The sequence below is a fragment of the Rattus norvegicus genome, chromosome 17 (assembly GCF_021556685.1).
Source record: "Rattus norvegicus strain SHRSP/BbbUtx chromosome 17, alternate assembly SHRSP_T2T, whole genome shotgun sequence".
In the NCBI taxonomy this organism is placed as follows: Eukaryota; Metazoa; Chordata; class Mammalia; order Rodentia; family Muridae; genus Rattus; species Rattus norvegicus.
The window spans coordinates 91813585-91841004 of NC_141550.1; the positions used below are offsets into that span (position 1 = coordinate 91813585).

The window sequence follows — 27420 nt, forward strand, 5'->3', positions numbered from 1 at the left end:
ATGAATCACATAGCATCATAGGGAGGTGGTGCTATTCCATAGAAAATCACGTGATGAATCACATAGCATCATGGGGAGGTGGTGCTATTCCATGGAAAATCACGTGATGAATCACATAGCATCATGGGGAGGTGGTGCTATTCCATGGAAAATCACGTGATGAATCACATAGCATCATGGGGAGGTGGTGCTATTCCATGGAAAATCACGTGATGAATCACATAGCATCATGGGGAGGTGGTGCTATTCCATGGAAAATCACGTGACGAATCACATAGCATCATGGGGAGGTGGTGCTATTCCATGGAAAATCACGTGACGAATCACATAGCATCATGGGGAGGTGGTGCTATTCCATGGAAAATCACGTGACGAATCACATAGCATCATGGGGAGGTGGTGCTATTCCATGGAAAATCACGTGACGAATCACATAGCATCATGGGGAGGTGGTGCTATTCCATGGAAAATCACGTGACGAATCACATAGCATCATGGGGAGGTGGTGCTATTCCATGGAAAATCACGTGACGAATCACATAGCATCATGGGGAGGTGGTGCTATTCCATGGAAAATCACGTGACGAATCACATAGCATCATGGGGAGGTGGTGCTATTCCATGGAAAATCACGTGACGAATCACATAGCATCATGGGGAGGTGGTGCTATTCCATGGAAAATCACGTGACGAATCACATAGCATCATGGGGAGGTGGTGCTATTCCATGGAAAATCACGTGACGAATCACATAGCATCATGGGGAGGTGGTGCTATTCCATGGAAAATCACGTGACGAATCACATAGCATCATGGGGAGGTGGTGCTATTCCATGGAAAATCACGTGACGAATCACATAGCATCATGGGGAGGTGGTGCTATTCCATGGAAAATCACGTGACGAATCACATAGCATCATGGGGAGGTGGTGCTATTCCATGGAAAATCACGTGACGAATCACATAGCATCATGGGGAGGTGGTGCTATTCCATGGAAAATCACGTGACGAATCACATAGCATCATGGGGAGGTGGTGCTATTCCATGGAAAATCACGTGACGAATCACATAGCATCATGGGGAGGTGGTGCTATTCCATGGAAAATCACGTGACGAATCACATAGCATCATGGGGAGGTGGTGCTATTCCATGGAAAATCACGTGACGAATCACATAGCATCATGGGGAGGTGGTGCTATTCCATGGAAAATCACGTGACGAATCACATAGCATCATGGGGAGGTGGTGCTATTCCATGGAAAATCACGTGACGAATCACATAGCATCATGGGGAGGTGGTGCTATTCCATGGAAAATCACGTGACGAATCACATAGCATCATGGGGAGGTGGTGCTATTCCATGGAAAATCACGTGACGAATCACATAGCATCATGGGGAGGTGGTGCTATTCCATGGAAAATCACGTGACGAATCACATAGCATCATGGGGAGGTGGTGCTATTCCATGGAAAATCACGTGACGAATCACATAGCATCATGGGGAGGTGGTGCTATTCCATGGAAAATCACGTGACGAATCACATAGCATCATGGGGAGGTGGTGCTATTCCATGGAAAATCACGTGACGAATCACATAGCATCATGGGGAGGTGGTGCTATTCCATGGAAAATCACGTGACGAATCACATAGCATCATGGGGAGGTGGTGCTATTCCATGGAAAATCACGTGACGAATCACATAGCATCATGGGGAGGTGGTGCTATTCCATGGAAAATCACGTGACGAATCACATAGCATCATGGGGAGGTGGTGCTATTCCATGGAAAATCACGTGACGAATCACATAGCATCATGGGGAGGTGGTGCTATTCCATGGAAAATCACGTGACGAATCACATAGCATCATGGGGAGGTGGTGCTATTCCATGGAAAATCACGTGACGAATCACATAGCATCATGGGGAGGTGGTGCTATTCCATGGAAAATCACGTGACGAATCACATAGCATCATGGGGAGGTGGTGCTATTCCATGGAAAATCACGTGACGAATCACATAGCATCATGGGGAGGTGGTGCTATTCCATGGAAAATCACGTGACGAATCACATAGCATCATGGGGAGGTGGTGCTATTCCATGGAAAATCACGTGATGAATCACATAGCATCATGGGGAGGTGGTGCTATTCCATGGAAAATCACGTGATGAATCACATAGCATCATGGGGAGGTGGTGCTATTCCATGGAAAATCACGTGATGAATCACATAGCATCATGGGGAGGTGGTGCTATTCCATGGAAAATCACGTGATGAATCACATAGCATCATGGGGAGGTGGTGCTATTCCATGGAAAATCACGTGATGAATCACATAGCATCATGGGGAGGTGGTGCTATTCCATGGAAAATCACGTGATGAATCACATAGCATCATGGGGAGGTGGTGCTATTCCATGGAAAATCACGTGATGAATCACATAGCATCATGGGGAGGTGGTGCTATTCCATGGAAAATCACGTGATGAATCACATAGCATCATGGGGAGGTGGTGCTATTCCATGGAAAATCACGTGATGAATCACATAGCATCATGGGGAGGTGGTGCTATTCCATGGAAAATCACGTGACGAATCACATAGCATCATGGGGAGGTGGTGCTATTCCATGGAAAATCACGTGACGAATCACATAGCATCATGGGGAGGTGGTGCTATTCCATGGAAAATCACGTGACGAATCACATAGCATCATGGGGAGGTGGTGCTATTCCATGGAAAATCACGTGACGAATCACATAGCATCATGGGGAGGTGGTGCTATTCCATGGAAAATCACGTGACGAATCACATAGCATCATGGGGAGGTGGTGCTATTCCATGGAAAATCACGTGACGAATCACATAGCATCATGGGGAGGTGGTGCTATTCCATGGAAAATCACGTGACGAATCACATAGCATCATGGGGAGGTGGTGCTATTCCATGGAAAATCACGTGACGAATCACATAGCATCATGGGGAGGTGGTGCTATTCCATGGAAAATCACGTGACGAATCACATAGCATCATGGGGAGGTGGTGCTATTCCATGGAAAATCACGTGACGAATCACATAGCATCATGGGGAGGTGGTGCTATTCCATGGAAAATCACGTGACGAATCACATAGCATCATGGGGAGGTGGTGCTATTCCATGGAAAATCACGTGACGAATCACATAGCATCATGGGGAGGTGGTGCTATTCCATGGAAAATCACGTGACGAATCACATAGCATCATGGGGAGGTGGTGCTATTCCATGGAAAATCACGTGACGAATCACATAGCATCATGGGGAGGTGGTGCTATTCCATGGAAAATCACGTGACGAATCACATAGCATCATGGGGAGGTGGTGCTATTCCATGGAAAATCACGTGACGAATCACATAGCATCATGGGGAGGTGGTGCTATTCCACGTTGGCACAGAACCCCTCTGCAGCTTGCAAATGTGGTAGAAACTGTGAAGAACCATGAGTGTGATTTCTTCCTATTCATTCACTTAATGTTTCTAAACTCTACAATTATGGACATTCATAAATACATACGGATTAAACTTAGTTTGCTGTTTGTGCCAAAAGGAAGCCTCTTCCATCATTATGAAACTATGTGGTTTAACAACGTCTCCCTCTGTGTAAAAATGAAAGGAAAACATAGCATGCTTTCCTTTCTAAAGCTCCTCTAAGCATAAATGAAGTGTGGTCAAATGTCATGATTTTTCTTTATCATAAATAATGCTTTCAAAGTGTTTCCCAGGAATGTAACTATTCTACTTCCATAATTCTCAGCAAAGAACAGAATGTATGCCCACCACAAAAAAAAACAAAAAACAAAAAAGTCCCAACTCTAGTCAAGCTAGAGAGAATGAAGTCATCATGGCAGACCAGTCTAAAGTGACATTTGCCCCCCTCCCTATACCATCAGACTATTGAAATATAATTAACCTTAAAGAATTAAAATTTCACCAATAACCCCATGCAGAAGAGTTTAAAACTCTGACCAAAAGCAACTTGGGAAGGGAAGGGTTTATTGGACTTTACATCAAGATCAGGAAAGATCTTTGAGAGAAGTCAGGTTAGAATTGAACACAGGAACCTGGAGCCAGGAACTATGGGGGAAAAAATGCTGCTTGCTAGCTCACTCATTGGCTAACTCACCAGTGTATTCATGTTCAGTTAGTATTTTACACAGTCTAGTACTGTCTCCCTAAAGAATGATGCCACCCACCGTGGGCTGGGCTAACCTGTATCAATTAACAATTAAGAAAGTCCCTTACAGATAAGTCAACCTGATAATGACAATTACTCAATTAAGAATCTTTTTTCAGGTAATTCTAGCCTGTCTCAAGTTGTCAGTAAATGGTTACAACCAGAGGAAGAACCTTCCTCAGGTAGAGACTTTATACAGTTATGAGACTTTATACACTTTATGAGATATCTTATAGGTTGGACAGGAGTCAAAGCAACAACAAGTCAATGATGGGCAAGGCTATGTCTTAGCCAGGACTGTTTAATTATGCAAACCTCTTACCAACACCCTAAACAATGACTTGGGGGCCTCTGAACCCCTTTATTTCTTTTTCTTCCCAGTATGGCCTTACTTAATAAATCTTTTTTTTTTTCTGCTCTTCGCTTTAATTGGTACACTGGGGACAATGGCAAAGCCTAGCTTATAGAGGCTGCCATAGCCTAAAATTTCCCTTAACAATAGGACTTCAGTTGTAAAGATACAAGAAGATCTTTTCATTGAGAAATGCTGCTAGCCCTAAAAATAAAATGAGAACAAAAAACGGAAGGATGTTGGGAAAATGAGAAGTGAGTGCTTCTTCGGTTCTGTTTGTTTACTGTCTCCCCACCAGAAATCAGCACCTTGAAACTGGGCCAAGGGCTTTGTTTATTGTCTGGTTTGTGTTTTGCGAATCTGTTTGTCCTCCTGTGTTTTTCTGATATATAAAGAGTTCACAGTGAGGTTTGAGGATGCATTCTACTTTTTAACCATATTTCTATTTGGTCTTTGAGAGTTTCAGGCAAATATACAAAGTAATTTGGTCATATTAACCCCCATAATCCCATCTACATCCCTTCCAAGGTCCTCTACCATATCCCATCCCAACTTCATGTCCCCTTTTTCACAACTCACTGAATCCAGCCAGTGCTGCCGGTATGCATGTATACACAGGCCCATCCATTGAAGAATGGACAACCTACCAGGGACCATATCCCTGAAGAAACCGACTCTTCCCCTCCCAAGTATCATCAGCTGATAATAGCTTCTTAGGTAAGGGTAGGACTTCATGAACGCCTGTCCCATGCTAGAACTTTGTCCTGATCCTGAACAAGTTTTCTGCAAGCAACTGCAGCTGTCAGTTCACACGTACAGCAACCCTGTCATGTCCAAAAGATCTTTTACAGCAGTTGTCCTCAATACTTGGCTCTCACAACCTTTTCACCTCCCCTTCCTCAAGCTTCACAAGGCTGGGTGTTATATAGATGTCTATAAATATTGTAAATGAACATGTACAATATATATAATGCTAAGCACTCAGAGTCACTTATTCAATGTACTTTGACCAACTGAGTTATGATCCACCGATGAGAGTCAAGAGCTGCATTAATCTATGGATAAAAAGATACAATTTTAGAAAGCAGTTTAATGCTACATCCATTTATTAAAATAATAGAAGTAGGTTTTCCTGGGGCCCACCATCCCTTCAGGCTTGGGGTCTTGGTCCAGTTTACAGTACCAAGCATTGGTTCTGTCCTATGGAGCTGATTTTTAAATCCAATCGGAAAGTGGTTGGTTACCACCCATAACAATCATGCCACTACTACTGGTGAAGAAAAGTCAGCAGTGTCACCCGACTGTGAGCCCCGTGAGCTACAGTAACCACAGCCTATCGAGATAACCACAGGATGGATTCCTAATGTTCAGCGATGGAACAATAGCAACGCTGACACCTTCAGCTTCACAGACTGCCCCAGTTGCCGAAACTAACTGACTGTTCTGTGGCTTCCTCTTCAGCTTGTAGTTAAGGTGCACATGGGTGACAACAGTACCAAGTCACTGATGGTGGATGAGCGACAGTTGGCTCGGGATGTTCTCGACAATCTTTTTGAAAAAACCCACTGCGACTGCAATGTGGACTGGTGCCTTTATGAAATATATCCCGAATTGCAAATCGGTAAGTCTCCTCCCCACATCCGGGTTGCACTTCAAAAGCCCGTTTTATATGGGTTTTAGACTGTTTCGATCTTTTGTGTCAATGTCTCAAGGAATGACATGTGTCTCTGCCCTCATCTGAAATAAATCCTTGTTTGTTTGTGGCAGACCCTCGGTGGGTAGAGGGTAGCCAGGCTTTGGGTGATATAGAGTTCATTACTGTCATCTTGCTCCAAAAGGGAAAGAAAGGGGCAATGTGGTTCATCCTGCTACATGCTTAGGAAGCTCATCAGACCCTGGGTCTGTAGCTAATATTCCTTTAAAGATTGCTTCCTTGAAGCATAATGTGACTGCCAGACCTTAAAGCTATGCTAACTTCTCCCTCCACTGTCCAAACTTGACTGATCCACAATTTCTCAGCCCAAGGGAGCAAAGGGCAGTGAAATAAGTTGATGGCTTTTCTTTCTTTTTATCCTTTCAGCCATTTAATAAATTCTCTGCTCTGTTCCACTCATCCTCAGGGCAACGCTGTCTCCCAAGAGGGCTGTATGAAATTCAGGATTACCTGCTTTTGAGGCTTTAGGGCAATCTTTTCTATAGGAAATGGTCCACATTAAAACTGTTCCTTAACCAGGCATGGTGGCACATGCTGGTAACCCCACCCCTGGAGAGGCTGAGACAGGAGGAGGATGAGTCCCAGGCTAATCTGGGCTACATAGGGATACTCTATCTCAAAACTAAGTCAAAAACCAAGAGACAACAGAACAAGCAGAAGCCTTGATGTTCCCTGCAATTCTGAGTGAGAAAGCAGAGAAGGAATGACTTCCTTTCCTGTCCAGCTTGGCTCAGGTGCTCACCGATTGTCCTTAGAGTCTTAGAGCCATAGCTTAGGAGTTTCACAGTCAGAGACTACATCCTCGTCTGTCATCCCACAATATTTACCTCTGCTAAGAATGTTTTCAAAGGAAAGACAAACGCTAACAATTAAAAAGTAGGATAACTAACTATGGCCCAAAATACTGAAACTTCAACATTTATCATACTTTTATGTGAAATAAATTTAAAACCTGACAGATTAAAAATAGTGGGAATGGCACGCTGTTGTTCACAGGGCAGGCACTGAAGTTCCCCAGTTCTCCTGCCTCTGTACAGCAGGCAGTGCAGAGACATGGGGCCAGGTCTGGCAAGGAAATAGTAGATTGGGGACAACATGCACAGGGGCCTGGAACTGTGCCGTGTGAGAAGGAAGATAGGACCTGAGGAGAGCCCCAGTAACCTTTATGGGTCGTTAACGTAGCACCCAGCTCCCTCAACTTCAGATACCTACCCCTTTTTCAGAGCATATGCCTTTGGCTGAATAAATTCAAACCCCAGTAAGTAAGGGCTGCCAGTCCTTAGAAACCTTGTGAGCTTGTGTGCTTACCTCAGTAATAGACTCTCATCTGAAATATCTTTTATTTCATCAGAGAGAATTTTCGAAGACCATGAAAATGTTGTTGAAGTCTTATCAGACTGGACAAGAGACACAGAGAACAGAGTACTGTTTTTGGAGAAAGAGGAAAAATATGCTGTGTTTAAAAACCCTCAGGTAAGATGGCCCACATTTCATTAAATGATGTTACGAAGGAAGAAGTTTTTTGTCACCTGTGTACTGACCAAACCATAATCTCAGGAAATCTCACAAGGGTGTTGCTTTCAAATAAATACAAACTTGGAAATACTTAAAAGATTTAAAAAGAAAACTCTTTTTTCTCTATTTTTTTCATTCAAAATTCAAAGCATATCTGTTTGCTATTGTCTAACCCTCCTCTTGAGTCTGAATTTTTATTAGACTCTATTAACCCAGTGTGCTTTGATGTACTATAGACTGTTAATTTTTTTCTATTGAGTGCATATTTATTGCCTATTGACACTGTAATAATGAAAGTGAGCAGTACAAGGAGGTATGAGATTCATAACCCGCCACCATAGTTTTAAAAGTTATGATGAAGAGAGGAAGATTTATTTACAGTTTGGGCCAGAGTTTGTGAAAGAAAAAGTACTTCGTTTCTCTTTACCTTTTCCATGGCAGAGCTATATTTTATGGAAAAGGTAAAGTAAAGGCCAGGAAATATACATGGATAGATTTAGAATGGTGTGAACTCTGACTGAGATACCCATCCACTCTGCTGATGCAGCCTCAGCCCATTCCTTCTCTCTGCTTGGGGAGCTTACATAAACCACCCCATGCATCCTGTCTTTCACAGGGTCCCAACCGCACTGTTTCAGGAGCACCTGGGAATGTAAAATGTATTGAGATTTCCTTAGGCAATTGACACAAACAAACAAACAAGACAAACATTGTTCTTATATTTTAAAGTACATCCCTCAACTTATATTTCAGGATGCCCCTGAAAAATCTAAGCCTTTCTAGGAACAGCCTCAAGCAACTGGAATCACATGAGAGACACCACATAACCAGAGTACCAGTCTGTGCTGCCTGTTACTACAGACATAGTGAACAGAGACAAGGATTGAATTTTTAGTTTACACTGAGTTACTCAGAAAGACAGCAGTCTGGTAAGGTAGACAGCCAACATCCCAAAAGGATATACTTTGTAGGGAATGCTAAAAAGGCAGTTAAGCATTCAAAAGCGTAGCCCTGTCCCTCTAGTCAGGGGCCACTGACTCATTCACCTTACTGGGCTTCTCTGCACCCTTCCTGTGCTACCACAGTGCCCTGTGTAGCAGAGTTCGTCACCACACAAGGCTGTTTAGTCTCCTATTCCTCCCAGGCCACATCTAGACCAAAAGCTGACTCAGCAGTGTGCATGCTAAGCTCTAGTTTACAATGTCAGGTACCCACGACTCTTTACATAAAGGACCTCTATCTATCCTTCCTGTCCCATTACATTTTTTTTTCAATTCTAAGACTGTTACTGATGGAAGAGATCTCCAACGTCATCCAGACACATTTCCGTTTTACAGAAGAGGAGACTGACTCTTGAATCAGTGGGAGCACAATTTGGAGAGTTGGAAGCAGGCTGCTTACGGGAAAATGTTCTTTCCCTTTGTGTGTTTTGTTATCGCTGTGGCCAAATACCAGGCCATAACCACTTACAGGAGAGAGGGCTTATTTGGCTCACAGTCACATGGGTTTCCATCCATTGTGGTAAGGAGGATAAGATGGAGCCTTCATGACATGGTCGACAGATTTAGTAGAATGTCTCTGCCATCCTCAACATTTGACTTCTATCTCCATGTCCGAGGCAGCTTTTTTCTAACAGCTCTTCCTGGGTAGCCGTTTCCTAAAAGCTCATGTAATCTGAGGGAAAGAGGTAAGGGCCAAGGGAATGCTTCTTTCTGTTCGACACCATTAGCCATAAATGAGCTGTGGTGACACTGAACTACAAGAGACTGAAGATGTGATGTCTATATAACAACCATGTACACTGTATTCAGGGCCATCGTTTTGCCAAACACCTTCACAAAACACCTTTTATACTGACTCCATGAGAATCCTGTGCAGGGACTGTGCCACGTGCCCACTGTTAGGAGGAGGAAGGCGGCGTACAGCCTGCTGTGGTGTCTGATGAAGCACTAGCATGCCAAGCATACAGTCAAACCCTAGCAAGCAGTCCAGTCTACGGACTTTACAAAGTGAATACTTCCCATCAACTGACGTCTCCAGGATGTCTTTTCCCAGTCTTTACTTCCCAGTATAGTGGCAGTCTGTATTCAGATATTTCCTGCCTTCATTTTCCCTTACTTTGGACTCTCTGTGTGAAACAGCATCATGTTCTAATTCACATTTATGTTTGGATTTCATTCCCACTTAACTTTCATTCACATAGGTGACTATAGCATCCATTTCCCATTCTCCCTGCTATTTGGTATTCCATCAGAAAACTAAACAAAAATATATGAATCCATGGTTGGCAGCCATGTGGCTTGTTTCTAGCTTGGCAGTTAAGTGGTAGTGATGATAGGAACTTCTCGTGTATGCTTTCAGCTGAACAAATGTAAACATTTCTCTTGCACATATATCTATTAATGAAATTACACGGACATAGATTATGTTTCTATCTAGCTGTGGCAAATCCTGATGAAGAATTTTCTGAATATTCTTTAGCTTGTCCCTCCCTTTATCATTGTATCATTGTATCATTTTTTTTCCACACCCATGTTCCTTGTTATTAATTTTCTGCTCCATTTTTCTTTTTTTTAATTTTCTATTCGATATATTTCTTTACTTACATTTCAAATGTTATTCCCCTTCCCTGTTTCCTCCACCCCCACCCCTCCCACTCCCCAATAGGGTATTCCCCCCATACATTCCCCTTACTGCCCCCCACATTCCCCTGCACTGGGGGGTCCAGCCTTGGCAGGACCGAGGGCTTCCCCTTCCACTGGTGCCCCAACAAGGCTATTCTCTGCTACATATGCAGTTGGAGCCCTGGGTCAGTCCATGTATAGTCTTTCGGTAGTGGTTTAGTCCCTGGAAGCTCTTGTTGGTTGGCATTGTTGTTTTATGAGATTGCAAGCTCCTTCAACTCTTTCAATACTTCCTCTAATTCCCCCCAAGTGGGTCCTATTCTCAGTTCAGTGGTTTGCTGTTAGCATTGACCTCTGTATTGGACATGCTCTGGATGTGTCTCTCAGGAGAAATCTATATCCGGTCCCTTTCAGCACGCAATTTTTAGCTTCATCAATCTTATCTAGTTTTGGTGACTGTACATATATGGGCCACAGGTGAGGCAGGCTCTGAGTGGCCTTTCCTTGAGTCGCTGTTCTAAACTATGATTCCATATCCTCTCCTGTGGATATTTTTTCTCCTTTTAAGAAGGAGTGGGAGCATCCGCATTTTGGCCATCCTTCTTCTTGAGCTTCCTGTGGTCTGTGGATTGCATCTTGGGTAATTGGAGCTTTTAGGCTAATATCCACTCATCAATGAGTGCATACCAAGTGTGTTTTTCTGTGATTGAGTTATCTCACTCAGGATGATATTTTCTAGTTCATTCCATTTGCCTATGAATGTCATGAAGTCATTGTTTTTGATAGCTGAGTAGTACTCCATTGTGTAGATGTACCACATTTTTTTAATCCATTCCTCTGTTGAAGGGCATCTGGGTTCTTTCCAGCTTCTGGCTATTATAAATAAGGCTGCTATGAACATAGTGGAGTATGAATCTTTGTTATATGTTGGAGCATCTTTTGGGTATATGCCCAGGAGAGGTATAGCTGGGTCCTCAGGTAGTACTATGTCCAATTCTTTCAGGAGCCTCCAGACTGATTTCCAGAGTGGTTGTACCAGTCTGCAATCCCACCAACAATGGAGGAGTGTTCCTCTTTCTCCACATCCTTGCCAGGATTTGCTGTCACCTGAGTTTTGATCTTAGCCATTCTCACTGGTGTGAGGTGAAATCTCAGGGTTGTTTTGATTTGCATTTCCCTGATGACTAAGGATGTTGAACATTTCTTTAGGTGCTTTTTGGGCATTTGATAATCCTCAGCTGAGAATGTTTTGTTTAGCTCTGTACCCCATTTTTAATAGGGTTATTTGGCTCTCTGGAGGCTAACTTCTTGAGTTCTTTGTATATTCTAGATATTAGCCATCAATCAGATGTAGGATTGGTAAAGATCTTTTCCCAATCTGTTGGTTTCTGTTTTGTGCTAATGACGGTGTATTTTGCCTTACAGAAGCTTTGCAGTTTTCTGAGGTCCCATTTGTCAATTCCTGATCTTATAGCATAAGCCATTGGTGTTTTGTTCAGGAAATTTTCTCCAGTGCCCATGTGTTCGACACTCTTCCCCACTTTTTCTTCTATTAGTTTGAGTGCATCTGGTTTGATGTGGAGGTCCTTGATCCACTTGGACTTAAGCTTTGTACATGGTGATAAGAATGAATCAAATTGCATTCTTCTATATGCTGACCTCCAGTTGAACCAGCACCATTTGTTGAAAATGCTATTTTTCTTCCATTGTATGGTTTTTAGCTCCTTTGTCAAAGAGCAAGTGACCATAGATGTGTAGGTTCACTTCTGGGTCTTCAACTCTGTTCCACTGATCTATCTGCCTGTCTCTGTACCAATACCATACAGTTTTTATGACTATTGCTCTGTAATACTGCTTGAAGTCAGGGATGGTGATTCCCCCAGAACTTCTTTTATTGTTGAGTGTAGTTCTCACTATCCTGGGTTTTTGATATTCCAAATGAATTTGAGAATTGCTTTTTCTATCTCTATAAAGAATTGAGTAGGAATTTTGATGGGGATTGCATTGAATCTGTAGATTTTTACTTGTGGCAAAATGGCCATCTTTACTATATTAATCCTGCCAATCCATGAGCATGAAAGTTATTTCCATCTTCTGAGATCTTCCTCAATTTCTTTCTTCAGAAACTTGAAGTTCTTGTCATACAGATCTTTCACTTGCTTGGTTAAAGTCACAACAAATGGTTACTTTGAACCTCTAGTTTTGCTGTTCTCAGCAGATAACGCACAGAAGTACTCCAGGGTCCAGGCTTGGAAGACAGGAAATAACTTAAGATTGCAGCTATTTTTATAACCTGGGTTTTTTTTAATGTCTATATCTAGGAAGCAGAGAAAGATGAAAACTGGCACTCCATTCACTTTCTTTCTGAGTCTAGTTTTAACAAGGAAGACTAACCATCATATAATACAGGTGACATGGAAACAGAAGGAAAAACAACTTGTGGGAGGAAAGGACAAGAGGAAGATAGGGACAGTGGGCTGTGGCAGTGCAATGGGATGAATAATAACAAAGTACAGTGACTTACATGAGTGAAAGGGTCCTGATGAAGCCCATTACTTCATATATGTACTCAACATTTTAATTACAAAAGATAAGCAAGGAAAGAAGAGAGAGAAGAGAAGGGGGAAAGAGGAGAGGAATGGAGGGGAGGGAAGGGAAGGGGAGGGGAGGGGAGGAAAGAGGAGAGGAAGGGAGGGGAGGGAAGGGAAGGGAAGAGGAGAGGAGGGAAGAAGAGGGGAAGGAAGGGGAGGGGAGGGGAGGGGAGGGATTGGAAGAGGAGAAGACTAGCAAGAAACACAGTGGGCATGCATAGCCTGACAATGTGATTTGATCCCTGCTTTCCACAAGGTGGCAGGGGAGGACTGACTCCTGATTCTAACCCCCCCCCAATATCACAGAACTGCACGGTGTGACCTGTGCATTCGTGCACACACACACACACACACACACACACAGAGAGAGAGAGAGAGAGAGAGAGAGAGAGAGAGAGAGAATAAGTGGATTAAATAAAAACTTAATAAAAACAGTGCATATCAGTTCTGAAAAATTATTAAACTATACAAAACTATAAAAGTGGATCATTAGAATCCCAAAGCTGAAATCTTCAATATTTGATGGAATCTATTATCAATTGCTTATCTGAGAGTAGACTTTAAAATAAAGGGAAGATTTGAGCTCGATTCCTAGGAACAACAGCCAGGAAGGATTCTTTCTACCGAACGTATGGTGTGCTTACACAGGTGTAACTCCTGGGCACCCACCAAGGGCCAGAATAGTGACTTCACATGGCTGGATCTGGAATCTAGTGCTGACTTTGTTATTTCAGTGTGTTCTCTGATCGAGGTTACATTCCACTCCTCAATTTGTAATGATACCATTGCTGCTGTCCCTGTCCACTGCAGCAGGAAATCCATTAGGTACACTGTTAATGTGACATATGAAAGGGGGTGGTTTGAGCTCAACCAAAGCATAGCACGCCTTTCCAATAAAGTTAGCCACAGTAAAATTTAGGTTTGTGGAGAGAAACCAGGATCTGCAAATTTGTAGGACAAAAGGTGCTTAATTGGGGAGTGGGGAGAATTCTAAAAAGATGTCTTCTCCTGACTGGGAAATGATAACCGATCACGCCATTTGAAAATGGGGGAAATGGTAGGAAAGGTCTTATCTGACCATAGTCTACCACTGAAGGAAGTCAGGGCAGGAACTCAAGTTGAGAACCTGGAGGCAGGCACTGAAGCAGAGATCATGGAGAACTGGTGCTTACTGACTTGCTCTTTATGGTTTGCTCAGCTTGCTTTCTTATACCACCAGGAACCACCTGCCAAGGGGTGGCACTCCCCACGGTGGGCTGGGCCCTACCACATCAGTCATTATCCAGAAAATGCCCTCCAGACTTGCTGACAGGCAATCTATCTGACGGAGACATGTTCTCAATTGAAGATCCTCTTCCCAGATAACCTTAGCTTGTGTCAAACTAACGAAAAACTAACCAGGACAGTTATTAACTACTTCTTATAAATGAAAAGCATTGAGAAAACAGGTTCCAGTTAATAAGTGGATGGGAATAGAAAAACACCATTCAAGTCTTTGAACTCCTTCCAGGTTGTCTGCTAAAAGTCACCAATGGTTCAGTGATGGTTCTTTTTATCACTGACAAGATAATTAGGTGTGTTCCATTGTGAGGGAAGCAAAGCATTAGAAAGCACTTGACTTTCAAGGGGACTTGTTACTAGTCTTCCACTTTCTCATGCCCGTGTTTCAAGTGAATCCTTTGTTGGGGCCTGTGAACTTTGCAAACCCAGAGAAGTAGGGTTTTTGTAAGTGTGCAGGGTGCCTTCTCTTTTAAGGGGTGGGAAAGCAATTGTAAAAGAAGCTATCCATTATCTACTGGATCAGATTTAGAAACAGAGGTGAACAATGCAGAAATTGATGTGGGTATATCCTTGAAGAGGCTTCCCACATATATCAAAACCTTAGACGTGGCTAACTAAGAGTGGCTCAGGCTTCCCCACTGTTAATCATCCTTAGCTTTGTAAAGGTATTGCATCTGTTATGAGATACTAGTATCTCCTAGCTCCTTCAACAGGCAGTTCCATGAAAGAGGGTGCTATTAAAATCCCTGTCCTGCAATGAAGGGGCTTAGCAAGTAATAACCAGTGAAGTGCTAAAGACAAAATTGTAACAAATCTGGTGTCAGCGGATCTTGCTTATGATCTTAGATTCAGATCACTCTAGACCGAAAGTTATTTGTCCTGTTCCACTAGCAGTGTCCCCTACAGAGCAGGTTATAGCAAAGTTGGAGCCAAGAAAATGGTTTATATTAAAAAAAAAAAAAAACAAGAGCATAAACTCTTGATGCGTTCTTTGAACATGGTTTAACTAGTTGGCCACTTCCAGGTTTCTGAGATAAATCTTGCTCTGTTCTGACAATGACAATAATTTTACCAGTGTTTAAACCAAATAGAAGACCTAATAATCTCCAATAGTTCTTGAGGTCTTAACTTTGTGAAACATTGAAGTTTACTAGTTACACCCAATAATGTCTTTTAAAATGGAAAGCGGTAAACTGGAATTACTATTTTTGAAAATGAGTGTATTGACTTCACTACAAGCCAGTTTTGCTTAAATAGGAGTTGTCGAACAAAAATGTTCTGATAGCCATTCACAATGGGAGTCCTGGTATATGAATTGGACTATTGTACACTGACCTCAGTCAACAAGTACTTCTTCAGTGAGAGATTATTGATAGGAGTATCCAGGGAATCGGAAGATAAAGAAAGATAGGAAAGTTCTGGGTCAGGAGGTCTTGCACAAGTTATGTTTCAGTTTCATGCCAAGTAAACTTATTAAGAAGTACAAAAACTTATCTATAGCTTGTAAGGGGGAAAACAGCACACAGTTTGTGGGAAGATGTCATAAGATGATACAAAGACTAATGAAGCAATGAGTGTTGCACAAAAGGAACAGAAGGTGCACTTGGGATCAAGTGCATCACAGATCTACCTCACAGGTAGCCTTGAAACGGATAGCTTTAGTCCCTACTGGGGAAAACCTTGTTTGCCAGGAACCTTTACCTCTTGACTGGACCTTGCCATGTCTGTCCCTGTACAGGAATGCTGAGCTAGCTTCCCTTTATCCTTTCATCAGGCCTCTGAGGAAGCCTTAGATTGGCTTGACTCCCAGCAGTACCCATGAGAGCCATGAGATGTTTTTGCTTGCAGTAAGGCAGTGTCTATTTCTCTTTGGTAGCCTTTTAAAAATGTTTTGGTTTTTTGATAGTTTCATGCATATTTCATAAGTATATCATACATATAGTATTGATAAACAATATCCATTCACCCTTTTCCCAACTCCTTCCAGCTCTTACCTCAACTCTCTACCCACCCAACTTCATGTCCTCTCTTTTCCCACTACCCACTACTTTCTCTCACAAAAAAAAAAGTCCAGCTGTGTTGACTGACTACTCTTGGAGGGTGGTTGACAAACCAGCTGTCACTCTACTGAAGAAAATTGACTTTTCCTGCGATCACAGCAGTAGAAACCAAATCAAGACATTGCAGCAATCAAATCAACAGCAATCAAATGCCAATAGCTCCTTTGGCAAGAGTCGGATCTCATGCCACTCTCCCCTCTTCCGTGCTGAGATTTTGTCTGCCTTGAGCTTGTGCATGCTTGTGTACGCTAATGGCACAATGTCTGTGAGCTCATGTGTGTATCTGTCCTGCTGTGTCTGGAAAACGCTGTTTCCTTGAAGTTATCCACCGCCTCTGGCTCTTACAATCTTTCTATCCTCTCTGCCACATAGATCCTTGAGTCTTTAAAAGAGGTAAAGACAGAATATAGACATCCCTTCTAGAAATGAACATTCCAAAGTTTCTTATTCTCACGTTGACCAGTTTGTGCATCACTGTGTTATCATCTACTGCAAGAAGACGATTCTCTGATGAGGTTTGAGTGCTACATTGATCTCTGGGTATAGTGATAAGTCATTTTATTTTCATGTCCATTTCACAAAATAATAGTAGTAGTTTTTCCCATAGGGCCTAATGCATGTCTCACCTCAAGTTCTTGGCCTTATTGGCAGTATCAGGTATGGGTTCCATCTTGTGAAGCAGGCCTTAAGTCCAAGCAAAAGTGGTTGGTTGCTCCCATAACGTTCATGCCACTGTTGGACATATCTTGCCAGTCAGATAATTACTATTGCTCACAGCATTCATGGTTGAGATGGATTGATGGTCACTTTTCTCTCCTAGTGATGTGTCTAACATCTTCCAATTGTATGTCTAAGACCTTCCTGCACTGTGAATTCTAATTAGTAGGGACAAAGCTTTCAGTTGAGATAGATTTCTCCATGTTCTATGACTCAAATATAGGATGTCTTCATCTAAAATAGATTTTACTATTAGATTCTAGAGGGTAAAAAAATGTCATTAGCAACCTTCCATAATTTTAGGGAGTCTACGGGATGCCTTTGGCCAATGACTCAAAAAGATATAACTCATTCTGGGTACTGGGTGTTTTATTTGGTCTGGTTAGGGGTATCGTTGCCTCCCCCAGTATAGAGTAACTCCATTTAAGCTCATTTTATATACGTATATATTTTAGTAAGCTTCTACAATAGTATGTGTGCATGTTTTTTTTCAAAAGGACTTAATGTTAGTTATCCTCCTTATATCCCTCCTCCAGCCTATCCTCACATCCTCCACTCCATTTTTCTTTTTCTTTTTTAAAAAGATTTATTTATTTATTTATTTTATGTATGTGAATACACTGTCTACACCTGTTGCTATTTTCAGACACACCAGAAAAGAGGTTTGGATCCCCATTACAGATGGTTGCGAGTCACCATGTGGTTGCTGGGAATTGAACTCAGGACCTCTGGAAGAGCAGTCTAGTGCTCTTAACCTCTGAGCCATTTCTCCACCCCCCTCCCCAACACACACACACACACACACACACACACACACACACACACACACACACACACACCATTTTTCTATAACACTTTCTATTTCCTCTTTCTTGAAAGAGTCCCTCTACTCCATGGTCTCTTACTAGTTCTCTAGCCTCGTTGGTATTCTGACTGATATATACACATATCCAAAATTCAAAGGCTAACATTCATATATGACAGAAAACATAAATTGTTTGCCTTTCTGGTTCTGGGTTACCTCACTTAGGATGACTATTTTCAGTTCCATTCATTTCCCTGGAAATTATACTTTTTAACAGCTGAATAGTAGTTCATTGTGCAAATGTACCATGTATTATTATCCCTTCATCAGATGATGCATTTCTAAACTGTTTCCAATTATTGGCTATTATGAATAGAGCTGCCATGACCATGAATGAGCAAGAAGTATTTCTGTAGTGTGTTATGGTCTGTCTAGGCAAACACTTGATGTTTTCTGTCATATGTGAATGTTAGCCTTTAAACTTTGGATATGTGTATATATCATTTGGAATACCAGCAGCCAGACTGCTCTCATTCCGCTAGGCTAGGCAGTGGAATACTGAGACCAACAGAAGGTGGTGTTCCGGACCTTATAGGTACACTCTTGACTTTCCTCCCACATAAGCCCCTAGCTTTCAGTGCTCAACACTGAGGTTCTTGGCCTATGGAATTTAACAATTAAATGGTGTCACACATATTTTCTGTTAAGATCCTGCTTGAGCCTGGGTGGTGCAGCAGTCATTCCTATTGCTTGTTTAAGAGTAACAATAGTTCTTTTTTTATTCTTACATGGGAACACCCTCCAACAAAATCTCAAGTTCCTTGTGTATCCAGTGTAGTAATGAATACTTGCTGATCTGATTTCTTAATGTTTTATCTAGAATTTCTACTTGGATAATAAGGGGAAAAAAGAAAAGGAAAGCAATGAGAAAATGAATGCTAAAAACAAAGAATACTTACTTGAGGTAAGCTTCACTTTGCACAATGCAAAAAAATCCAAAAGAACATTTGCTGGAACTATTAAATTATTTGCTCAAACAATAATGGAAACTTCTGAAATAAACTATAAAATTTTAAGTTGCAGTTTAAATGCCAGTTGTTATCAAATGATAACAATATAGACAATTCAATGGGTTTTTTTGAGTCAGTTATAATAAAGTATGACTTTAGACAAAATAGTTCCCTTTTAAGAAATTGAATTAGTAGTATTCTTTCACTAAAAAGACATGAATCCTCATGAAACTCAATATGACATGTATGTCCCACTTCATGAAACTCAATATGACATGGATGTTCCACTTCATGACTCATTCTGACATGTATGTTCTATTTCATGACACTTACTGTGACATGTATGTTCCACTCATGAAGCTCAATATAAAATGTATGTTTTACTTCATTAAACTCACTGTGACATGTATGTTTCACTTCATAAAGGTTGCCATGACATGTATGTTCTACTTCATGACACTCACTGTGACATGTATATTCTATTTCATGACACTGTGACATGTATGTTCTACTTCATAAAGCTCGATATGACATGTATGTTCTACTTTACAACAATCACTGTGACATGTATGTTTCACTTCAGGAAGATTGCTATGACATATATGTTCTACTTCATGACACTCATTGTGACATGTATATTCTATTTCATGACATTCACAGTGACATATATGTTCCACTTTATGACACTTGCTGTGACATTTATTGTACTTCATGACACTCTCAGTGACATGTATGTTCTACCTCATGACACTCACTGAGATATGTATATTCCAGTTCAAGACACTCACAGTGGCATGTATGTTCCACTTCATGACACTTTCTGTGACAGATATGTTCCACTTCATGACACTTGGATGTGACATGTATGTTTTACTTTATGACACTCACAGTGATATGTATGTTCTGCTTCATGACTCTCACAGTGACATGTATGTTCCACTTTATGACACTTGCTGTGACATGTATGTTCTACTTCATGACACTTTCTGTGACAGGTATGTTCCACTTCATGACACATGGCTGTGACATGTATGTTTTACTTTATGATACTCACAGTGATATGTATGTTCTACTTCATGACACTCACAGTGACATGTATGTTCTACTTCATGACATTCATTGTGTCATGTATGTTTCATCTCAGAAGGGCTCTATGGAATCAGATGTAAGGATTTCCAAATCTTTTTCTTTGGTGTAGCTCTTCTAGCAGCCCAAATAGAAGTGTGGAGTCTTGAGATAGAGACATGACTTAGGATGTGACTCTGTGAGTTGTTCATGTGCTAATGGCTAGAACACACTTCTGTGAGCCTCAGTAGCAAATTATATAGGATCATCACACAGATTCAGAGAGATGAATACCCAGCACCTTTGATGGTCACCACTGGGATACACTCCACAAGTTCCTATTGTTGGAAGCTATTAAGGCAACTGGGATAAAACCACAGCTCTCTAGCAGGTCTCAGGTCACACATGGGATCTTAGAGTCCCAGGCAAGTTGGCATTATTCACTCCCAATGTAGTGTTGATCTGTCTTGAATTGATAGACTTTTCTCTCAGAAGTTCAGATCTGGTGAGGAACACAGCATCTATGGAGTCAGTTTATTGACTCTAAACAGTGCCATATTCTATTCCCCAGTGGGCTTACCTCCTACTGTGTTTATATTCCTTGCCATGTTCTAGAATCCCTAGGCCAAAACTGGAGCAGGTTCTAGAACCTTGCTGCCACCCCCAAGGTCCTGGTCTAGTTCCGAACTCTAATGCATGTCAACAGAGGCCCAACAATGGAAACGAGCCATCCCTTCTGCTCCACCCATAGACTCTAGAACAGTGGTTCTCAACCTGGGGGTTGAACAACGCTTTCACAGGGGCCACCTAAGACCATTAGAAAACATTTCTGATGGTTTTCCATCATTAGGTGGATCTGCCCACATACAAGAACCTGGTAAAGTATAGGAAACTTTAATGAACTGTATTGACTGAACTATGCAATGTATCATCTTTCGTGATATTAAAGCTAATGCTAGATATTTCATAATGTATAATTACATGTTGTTTTGTGATTAAACACTATGCTTTAACTATGTTCAATTTGTAATAATGAAACTACATCCCGTATATTACTTTAAAAATCACAAAAATAGCAAAATTATAGTTATAAAGTAGCAACAAAAATAATTTTATGGTTGGTGGTCACCCCGACATGAGGACCTGTATTAAAGTGCCACACATTAGGAAGGTTGAGAACCATTGCCCTAGTATAAACTGATGAAACATCACTGTTCCCAAAAGCAAGGCTAGGAAGAATTCTGACATGTCTGGTGATGACAGAGACTGACTGTCATAGAAAATAAATAGCTTTGTGTGTGGATTGATACAGTTGCATGAGTAGCCCTTGGAATCCTATTTCAAAAATGTGTACAGCTGAATGTGAACGAAAATACAAAAGCATTGTTCTGCTGTCAGCTTTGGGCCAAAAATCAAATACTTAATAGATGACAAGCCAACTGCTACAAATGTGAACAGACCTGTTCTCCAGCTCTCCTGCACAGAGGTTTACTTTGGAGGATGCAAAATTAAATTATTTTGCATTTATGAAACTATACTGATACTTATAATATTAAAAGGAAATAATAACTTTGAGTATCCAAGCAAAAAAAGGATAAGAATAATATGAAATTTATCCCACTGCTTTTAAAAAATTATTGAGAATTATCAATTTCTATGCAAGATTTGAACATCTATACCCAGAAAATGTGCTTTCCCCTGTGTATTATAGTATTAGTAATGGCCTTTCTTGTGTTTGAAGACTCGATATAATACAATAGTTATTTATTTTATGGGTAGAATTATATAATAATCTTACTATTTAATGGTGATAAAATATTAATTCTCTGTTTTGTTTTGCTTTTGGGGGGTTGTGGTTGATTTCGGTTTTGGTTTTGGTTTGGGGATAGGGTTTCATTCTATATACCACTCTTGCCTGGAACTTACTAACCTGATCTGGCTTCATCCTTGTGGCAATTGTCCTGCTTCAGCCTCCTCAAGTGCTTAAATGATGAGCAGGGGCCACCCATGCCAGGCTAGTGGTCACCTTATGAATATGGAAAGAAATTTTCATGTTCCAATTTGTAACATTATTAAAAGGCTTTAGTGGATACTTACTTTTATAATATGAGATTATACTCACAGCCATAATCAAACTATTACCCCATTTTTACAAAAACAGAAACTGAGATTCAGAGACCCACGGGTACATAGCTCAGTTGCAAGAAGCGTCAGCATAGAACCCAGGATCCTAAACCTTTGCTACTCTGTCCTTCTGTCCTCCCCACTGACAGACAACATGGAAAGCACGTGTTCAATCTGTCCAACAGAACTGACTTAACCTGGGACCAGTCTTAAAATGTGAACAGAATGTGTGTTTCACGCCTCTGGATTCTGCTTTCAGGAAAGTTTCTGTGGCACATCCATCATAGTACCGGAACTTGAAGGAGCTCTTTATTTGAAAGAAGACGGGAAGAAGTCCTGGAAACGACGCTACTTTCTTCTGAGAGCTTCTGGAATCTATTATGTACCCAAAGGAAAGACAAAGGTCTGTCTGTCGGTTTGCCCTATAACAACATATGTGAGACAATCAATATTTGTTTAAGTCACAGGTCTGCCCCTTAGCTAAGTCTCAGGTTATTGCAGAAGATGGGGTAGAAAGACTGTGAGAGCCAGAGGAATGGGGAGTTTGCTGTGAGGTTGCCTCCTAGCAATATCAAAAGCTACACCTGTAAAGTCTCACCAGCACAGGAGCTGAACAGGACAAGCGACGTGCTGATGTGGACGTGGGAAAGCCCCTGAGGCTTCACCCCTATACAGAGAACTACAAGCAACTAGCAATGCTGATAGGGAGATAGTCTTCCCCAGGGAAGAGCATACCAACTGGTTATCCAAAGCAAATGGTCAACCCTGAAAACCTATAATAATGTATTTAGAAATATATGTGTAGTCACAATTAGTGAGAAAGAGGCTATGAATTTGAGAAAGAGGAAGGATGGGTATATAGAAGGCCTTGGGAAAAGGAAAGGGAATGAGGAAATGAGGTAATTATAAATCTCAAAAATCAAATTAAATGTTTTTAAGACAAATTTATTTTGACTCAGTTTTGGAGATCAGCCTATTGATTTGAGTCTGTGGCAAGACAACTCCTCATAGGAGGAAGCATAGCAGAGGAAGGCATTACGTTGGGGCCAGAAGCAAAAGAGAGAAGCCAGAGTCCACAACTCCTCCTGGAAACTCCCCAGCAGCCCCATCTTCTGATGTTTCTGCCACTTCCTAGCAGTGCCACATGCCTTAGCATATGGCCCTTAGGGGTCATTCTACCACAATCACAAAGAAACATAACAAAGTGAAAAATCAAAATGGCATCTGTGTGCAGAAACATCTCATGAGGGTGAGACATGGAAATGCATCAGAGGGCCATAAGCTTAGCTTTAGCTCCCATGGTCAGCCATCTTGGTAACATGGGACTTGTGCTACTACAAAGTCTATACAAATATATGTACTACAATACAAAACCATTGAATTACACCTGAATTTTCTATAGCTTTCTCGAATATGAAAATAAATTCATGGGCTATCAAGATGACTCAGCAGATAAAGATCCTTCCTACCAAGCCTGACCTACTCTATTCTGAAAACACTTTTCCTCATATTAATCCCCTTGTCCTATAATCATTATGATTGAACTTATTTTATCTAAAGTCTCAGTCATGTTAGAAGTCTTTTTTTTCTTAAGATTTATTTATTTTATGTATGTGAGTACACTGCCCCTATCTTTAGACACACCAGAAGAGGGCATCAGATCCCATTACAGATGGTTGTGAGCCACCATGTGGTTGCTGGGAATTGAACTCAGGACCCGCAAAAGAGCAATCACTGCTCTTAACCACTGAGCCATCTCTCTAGCCTGACACTGTTCTTGTGTTAGAAGTCTTAAGGCCTTCATTAGATTTAAATTGTATATTCTGAGCAGTCAAATTGTTTTCAGAGGCATACTTAATTCATTATGCTTTAATTTATGAGTATTTTAGATGTCAATTTACGTTTTGCTTGTCAAGCTGTGATCATTGACAAGAATCTACAAGTATAAAGTAAATTGCTGTTCTAAATCTAATTTTCACCCTGGTTCAGATCATTAACCCTACTGAGGCATCTCCTGCAGAGTTGGGACAGTCTGTTTTTGTTCACCTATAAAAAGCTGAGGGATTTTTGTGTCTCGTTCTCATGAGACGTTTACCTCTGTCGATAGCATGCAGAACATAGGGCTTCACCAAGTGACATGCTTGTGGATTGCAGATTTCCTCTAGTAAGTCTTATCCTACATTCCCAAACAAATGAAGTCACCAGTGAGGCAGCACACTCCCCACACACCCCAGTCTCTGTGTCACTGGAGGTCATTGGAGGTCATTCTTGATGCAAGGCACATATTGTCCAACTTTGCCTTTTTACTCTGGTGTGAATCTTAAACCTTGTACTTCCTACCTCTGCTACACTTACTCCAGTCCAACACTAGACACGCAACATGGTCAAGCAAATGGTTTGTTTTATTTGACAACAGAGATGTCCTAAGCAGTTGGATATAAGACATATAAGTAAGCTTGGAACAAACGGGTCACTATGTGAAACAGCCTGAGCTCACCTTAAGGTTGAACAATTGTTGCCACAAACATTCAGATGGAGGTCAGGAGGGAAAGTCAGAAGTACAGTCATTGGGAAAAGACACAAACCCACACGGTTCACAGCTGGCATGCTTGTTTCCACAATGGAGGATGCTTGCCTGGAAAATGATTGTGATCAAACAAACTGGCCAAGTAAGAAATTATCTTGCTTTATACAAGCAAAATGCAAATAAAACATAATTCAAGATTCTTTGCAGAGCGGGAGTAACACATGTGGAATAAACAAATGTATGGAGTAAACACAAACATTCAAGACGTGTATTACATAAAACACACAATGTTTACAAAAAAGTAGTTCTATGAATCTATGAAAATTCTGGTTGAGTTCTTTTTACTTTAAATTCAAAGATTGATTGCAAAATTAATCAGAAAGAAATGCTGTCTCCAAATAGACTCCCTAAAACTGTGAAAAATAGCGATCTAAAATTGCATCTCTCAGAGGTTAAACATTAGATTTCAATGAAAGGAAAGCAGTTATAAATGAACAGATCAACAAAGAGCCAATTAATGTTGGGAATTTAGAGCTAGGATTCTATAAAAGTAGGAAAACAATGTAGAGTTCAAAACAATAAATAGTATTGAAATAATTGTACACCCATTTTTAGAGTTTTTCACTTCAGCACCTGAATGAAATCAAATCCTAGATTAATTAAAATGTCTTTAGAAAACTACTATAAAAAGAAAATTTGAGTTGATATTCTCATAATTCTGGGGTAAAAAGATATTTGTTAATCAAGAATAAAACTCAAAATCATAAAGGAGAAAGCTTTGACTACATAAGGTTGTTTTGAATTCCTTATGGATGACAATACCAAACAAGACTTTAAGGACTAGCTACATAGCCAGACATTTGCAACATATATTATCAAGTATAAATATCCATCATATGTAAAGACTTCAACAAATCAACACCAAAAAAAGATAATATGTGCACAGACAAATGGCAAAGATTATTCAATGAGAATAGCCAGGAAAATATAAAAATTAACTTAGAGAAACTGTTTCACCTTAACAGTAAATATGTTAACAGATTGATATAATCAGTAATATTGACAATGTTGGAGGGAGAGGGTAAAAAAAACCCATTCTTGGGAATGAAGAGCTGGACTGTAAAATGGTACAGTCACGTTGAGAGTATTTAACAAGTCATTAGCAATGTAAAGGGAAGCAGATGAAACCCTTTCCGAAAGTTACCCCTTTGGTGACCTATCCACAGAAGTATTTACTCACATACACAATGTTTTTATAATGGCAACAGCAAGTACAATTATTCAACAGTTCTACTTAGTGGGATTCTGGGCAGACATCAAGTATCAGATTTCCACTTATGTGTCCTGGGGAAATCAGTAACTGTGTCCTCAAAAAGACTGGGAACGAGTCAGGAAACAGTGTTTGGAGTGAAATCTCATTCTTGATTTAAATGTATTAATTATTCAAGAATTTCATACAATGTATTTGATCACATCCCTCTCTTTTCTCTCCACTTATATCTACCTCCCTTCCCTACCTACCCAACTTTCTGTCTTTTTGTTTGTTTGTCTTAACTCATTGAGTCCAATTTCTGTTGTCCAGATCTTCTTGAGTGCCTGGCAATCCTCTGGAGCATGACTGACCTACCAGTAGTCATACCCTTAGAGGAAACTGACTCCTCCTCCCTCAGTAGCCTCATGCCCATTCCCATCCCACGCTGGGATTTTGTCTGACCTGAGCATATGTGTCAATCTTGTGCATGCGGTCACAACTTCTGTGAATCATATGTGCAATTGCCCTGCTGAGTCCAGAAAACACTGTTTAGTCATCTGCCACCTCTGGCTCTTACAATCTTTATATTGATCCTAGAGTAGAGGACAGCCCTGGCATGCACAATGGCTTGGGTTCCATCCCCACTGAGAAAACAATTATATACATAAATATGCATGTAGTTATATATGTGTATTTATGTATAATATGTATACAAGTATGTGTGTGCGCATGTGTAATATATGAGTAAGAGGGTCTATCTATACCTAAACCTATAGATAAATAGAAGATGATAGATAGATGATAGATAGATAGATAGATAGATAGACAGATATTAATAGATAAATAGAATGAGTGAAAACCTATCCTCTAATACATGTAGGACTCTATCAGTCTATTTTACCTGTAGTACCTCTAAGGGAAAATAAAAAATAGGAGGAGGGAGGAGCTGATAAAAGAAAATGTGTAGGTTATGATTTTAACCATGTTTTGTAATTAAAACATTAAAAATAGTACATACTACATATATGCCCTGCCATACATAAACAGTATACTATATAATATGTGTAATATTCCTAACCTGTATTCTTTATTCAGTAACTAAGAAGGGGCTCTAAAACATGCAAGAAAAGACAACACAGGGAGTGGAACAAATGTATAGTCAAAGTGAAACCAAATATGTAGATTAGAGGTTGCCATTTTCACAGCACATTTTACTCACAGAGGAGAGGTCTCTGTTTCCATGGCAACTCTAACAGGCAAAGGAGAAAGCGTTAAAGAGCATGGAGCCGGTGCTAATTGACTGAGAATCGCATTTACCTTTCTTTCTTCATCCTGAGGGGACTCGCTTTTTATTTTTTTAATGCTCAATCACAGTCTCTGCTACTGACTTCAAATAGCAAAAATCACAGGGAAGTTCCCAACAATGGTCAGCCTGTTGTGATTGCATCAGTAGCAACAGTGCATGATCGGCTGGTTCTGACCCCTAGAATTCACACCAGATGCTGGGACAACCAACCATGAGTCCACAACAGAAACTAGGACAACCAACCATGTCACCTTTC

At 40.8% G+C, this 27420-nt stretch overlaps 1 protein-coding gene across 5 annotated transcripts in view; it reads left to right on the forward strand.

Moving 5' to 3' along the window:
• Apbb1ip (amyloid beta precursor protein binding family B member 1 interacting protein) overlaps positions 1 to 27420 on the forward strand; it is a 93216-nt gene that overhangs the window by 54688 nt on the left and 11108 nt on the right. For 3 of the 5 annotated variants that reach the window (XM_087590864.1, XM_087590865.1, NM_001100577.1), the window contains 4 exons: positions 6035 to 6194; positions 7639 to 7760; positions 18761 to 18844; positions 22339 to 22482. In XM_087590864.1, coding sequence (XP_087446990.1) covers positions 6035 to 6194; positions 7639 to 7760; positions 18761 to 18844; positions 22339 to 22482 — 510 coding nt within the window. Of the gene's footprint in view, positions 1 to 6034; positions 6195 to 7638; positions 7761 to 16730; positions 16874 to 18760; positions 18845 to 22338; positions 22483 to 27420 lie in introns of those variants that run through there. The other 2 variants (XM_087590868.1, XM_087590867.1) reach the window with 2 other exon arrangements.